Source organism: Heterodontus francisci, chromosome 15, assembly GCF_036365525.1.
Source record: "Heterodontus francisci isolate sHetFra1 chromosome 15, sHetFra1.hap1, whole genome shotgun sequence".
Classification (NCBI taxonomy): domain Eukaryota; kingdom Metazoa; phylum Chordata; class Chondrichthyes; order Heterodontiformes; family Heterodontidae; genus Heterodontus; species Heterodontus francisci.
In genome coordinates, this window is record NC_090385.1 from 77,806,985 (window position 1) to 77,810,106 (window position 3,122).

Genomic DNA, 3,122 nt, shown 5'->3' on the forward strand with positions numbered 1-3,122 from the left:
GTGGTTCTGCGGTCACACCCTTACTTTCCTTGCATTGTTGTGTTCTCGGTGCAATCGTAGCCCAGTGAAGATTTGATCTGCCGGTCACATCAAAGTGCTGCAATGTTGTAGCTTCCTATGTGTGCAGGTGCCATACAATATTTTCAATGGAGACGCAGGTCGCTTTTAATGAAGTGGATAGCATACAGGCCATTTGGCACATCTCCACTGCAGGTTAATGTGCTGTTGTCAGAAGAGCCCATGTTTTTGATTCCAGCAATGATTAAGACCTCAGGTGTATGTGAACATATTTGAAGAATGTTTATTTTCTCCTCCCAATGTTCCTTTTTGAAGTGGCTTATTGTTGGCTGAAATGTGAAAATATGAGGTTTTCCCTGATGTCCCTTGCTTGTCTCTCCATGGCCCTTATATCTATAATGGCATCATTTGCATTGTTGTCCTCCCCTTCGCCCTCTTCATAGTCATCCTCATCTGAGGAGGATTGGTGTTCCTCCTGTTCCGCCACCTGCAGAAAACTGCCAAGTCTAATTGCCAGGTTGTGTAATGCATGGCAGACAATGATTGTTCGTGAGACCCTCTCTGGTGTGTACTGGAGAGCCTTTCCAGACTGGTCAAGGCAGTGTAAACACATTTTCAGCCTGCCAATGATGTTTTTGATGATGGCTCTGGTGGATGCATGAGCAGCATTGTATCTCTCTTCAGCTGCACATTGAGGATGCCGCACTGGTGTCATCAGCCACGTACAAAGGGGGTAACCCTTGTCACCGAGGATCCAGCAGTCTACTTCGATTTGTGCACCAAAAACTCCTGGCAGCAGAGATTTCCTCAAAATGTATGAGTTGTGACAGCTCCCTGAGAAATGTGTGCAAACTTGCATCATTTTACTCCTGTGGTCGCAAACTAGTTGTACGTTCAAAGAGTGGAAGCATTTTCGATTCACAAAGACAGCAGGCTGGTCCCAGGGAGCTCTAATGGCCACATGAGAGCAGTCAATCACCTCTTGCACTCTATGGAACCCAGTGATGACACTGAAGTCCGCAGACCTTGCATCCTGGTTGTCCTCGTCTACAGCTAAGTCGATGAGCTCATCAGCATGACGAAATAGGGCATTGGTCACCTCTTTGATACATCTATGAGCCACAGACTGTGATATGTCACATATGTCGCCCGTTGACCCCTGGAATGCTCTGCCAGCCAAAAAGGTTGAGTGCAGCATTCACTTTCACGGCAACTGGCATGGGATTCCCACCAAACCCAAGCAGTTGCAGGTCATGCTGCCAGATCCTGCAAATTTCTGTGATGATTTCATGTGATATCCTTAGGCATCTTTGGCATTGCCTCTATGACATTTGAAGATAATTTGTCCTTGTCCTGAGGATGCAATGATGTGCCAGCGCCCATCTTCACTAATGCCTTTCCTGGATGTTGTAATTCTGAGCATCCTCACCTTCTTGTTCTGCCTGTTGCTGGTGCTCGGGCATCATGCGTTGATAGAAAAAAGCCCTCCTCAGTCTCTCCCTCTGCTCTTCTTCCTGTGGTAGTCAACAAATTGGGTATATGAAACCCATGTCGCTACAGCTTTGCAAATAATGAAAAGAGCAGAGCGTTGCAATTCAGCCTACTGTTGCCAGTCAGCTGAAACATTGAGGCAATGATCAGATCGCTTTTATGTGCCTTAAAATGGCAGCCAGGTTGAGTACTCACCCACCATTATTTTGTCTCCTCCTACTAGCCTTGCAATCAGTTATGGCCATGTGATTTGCATTATCATTCGAGAAATGAGTGCGTGTATAATTTAAGGCAATCCTCCTCACCTTTCAACTTCCTCCTGCCATCTTCCAGCCTGCACCCATCACCCTTGACCCACCCAATGTAACTTTAATCCTTCCCTCTGTTACCATGCACCATGTCACAATCAATTTATTCATGCCAACCCTCCCCCCCATTCCAACTCCCGTTAACATCGACATGTGGACTCTGATCCTTGATCCTTCTCAAATCCACCTCGATGTTATTGTCGAGTCCCATTGCCCTCCCTATGATGTTGTAGAATACTCAACCTTAAGTCTCGATCTTCCCCCCCCTACAAAATCCATTTGCCCCCGTTGACTGTGACCATTCCCTCTGTCAGCCAGTACCCTGAATTTGCCCCCCAGGTTCCCGACATTGACAGCACTCATCCCTCCCTTTAGGCCCTTCCTGACCATCTGTTTACTGTAATGCTCAAATCAACCCACCAGCCCTGCAGACGCTGACAACCAGCTTCAGCAGCAATAGCAATCACTACACACCTTGGACGGTCCACTCCTCCCTCTCCTGCTACTCCATGCATCCGATCGCCGCACCTCTCTGACTCCCTCCCCTCCTCCTCCCTGTAGACCCCCCATACCTTCACTGCCATCCCCTGAGAAGAATCACTCTTGCTGGTGCCAAGCCTGGAGCCAAACATCCAATCCAATCTTCGCATTTCTTTTTCCGATGAGGTCAAGAAAGAAAAACACTGACCTCAGACACAACTGCACAAAGCCGACTGCTGCATGCCACATTCAAATGAACATGAACCAAGGAGCAAGGGAATAGGGCTCGCCATTACCTTAATCTGACAGGTAGGATTTAATTGGAACTAAGTGTAGGGTAATGAGTATTCATGGTATGGTAATGAATGCAAAGCTGCAATCCGCCAGCGTGCGAAGGGAACCCTGGATCACTGCAAACATGCCGCTGACTTAATTTCGCTGAAAAATCTAGCTATCAAAAATCTGACAAAACAACTCATGCCTGATTAAATCACTCCACATGCCACCAAAGCCATTCTTACAGGGCCCATAAAATTTCACCCCACATGATATCAAGAAAAGATGAATGTACTGGATACAGCAAAGACTATGGGCCCCGACAACATCCCGGCTGTAGTACTGAAGACCATTAGGGACCAAAGTGGCAATATGTGTGTGGAGCCGGAGGACATAGGTGAGGCTTAAATGATTACTTTTCATCTGTGTTCACTATGGAGAAGGATGATGTAGGTGTAGAGATCAGGGAGCGGGATTGTGATATAATTGAACAAATTAGCATTGAAAGAAAGGAGGTATTAGTGGTTTTAGCGACCTTAAAAGTGGATA

General features: G+C 46.8%; 1 protein-coding gene across 1 annotated transcript; it reads right to left on the reverse strand.

Annotated features, from left to right (window-relative positions):
- Nucleotides 1–337: 337 nt before the first annotated feature.
- LOC137377431 (putative nuclease HARBI1) lies at nt 338–1,216 on the reverse strand. Its single transcript, XM_068047009.1, has one exon. It carries the CDS (start codon nt 1,214–1,216, stop codon nt 338–340), a length of 879 nt encoding a protein of 292 aa, XP_067903110.1.
- Between the last annotated feature and the right edge of the window lie 1,906 nt (nt 1,217–3,122).

Bases quoted from the DNA above. Each gene is read 5' to 3' on its own strand.
- LOC137377431 (XM_068047009.1), bottom strand. From the start codon at position 1,216: ATGCTGCACTCAACCTTTTTGGCTGGCAGAGCATTCCAGGGGTCAACG.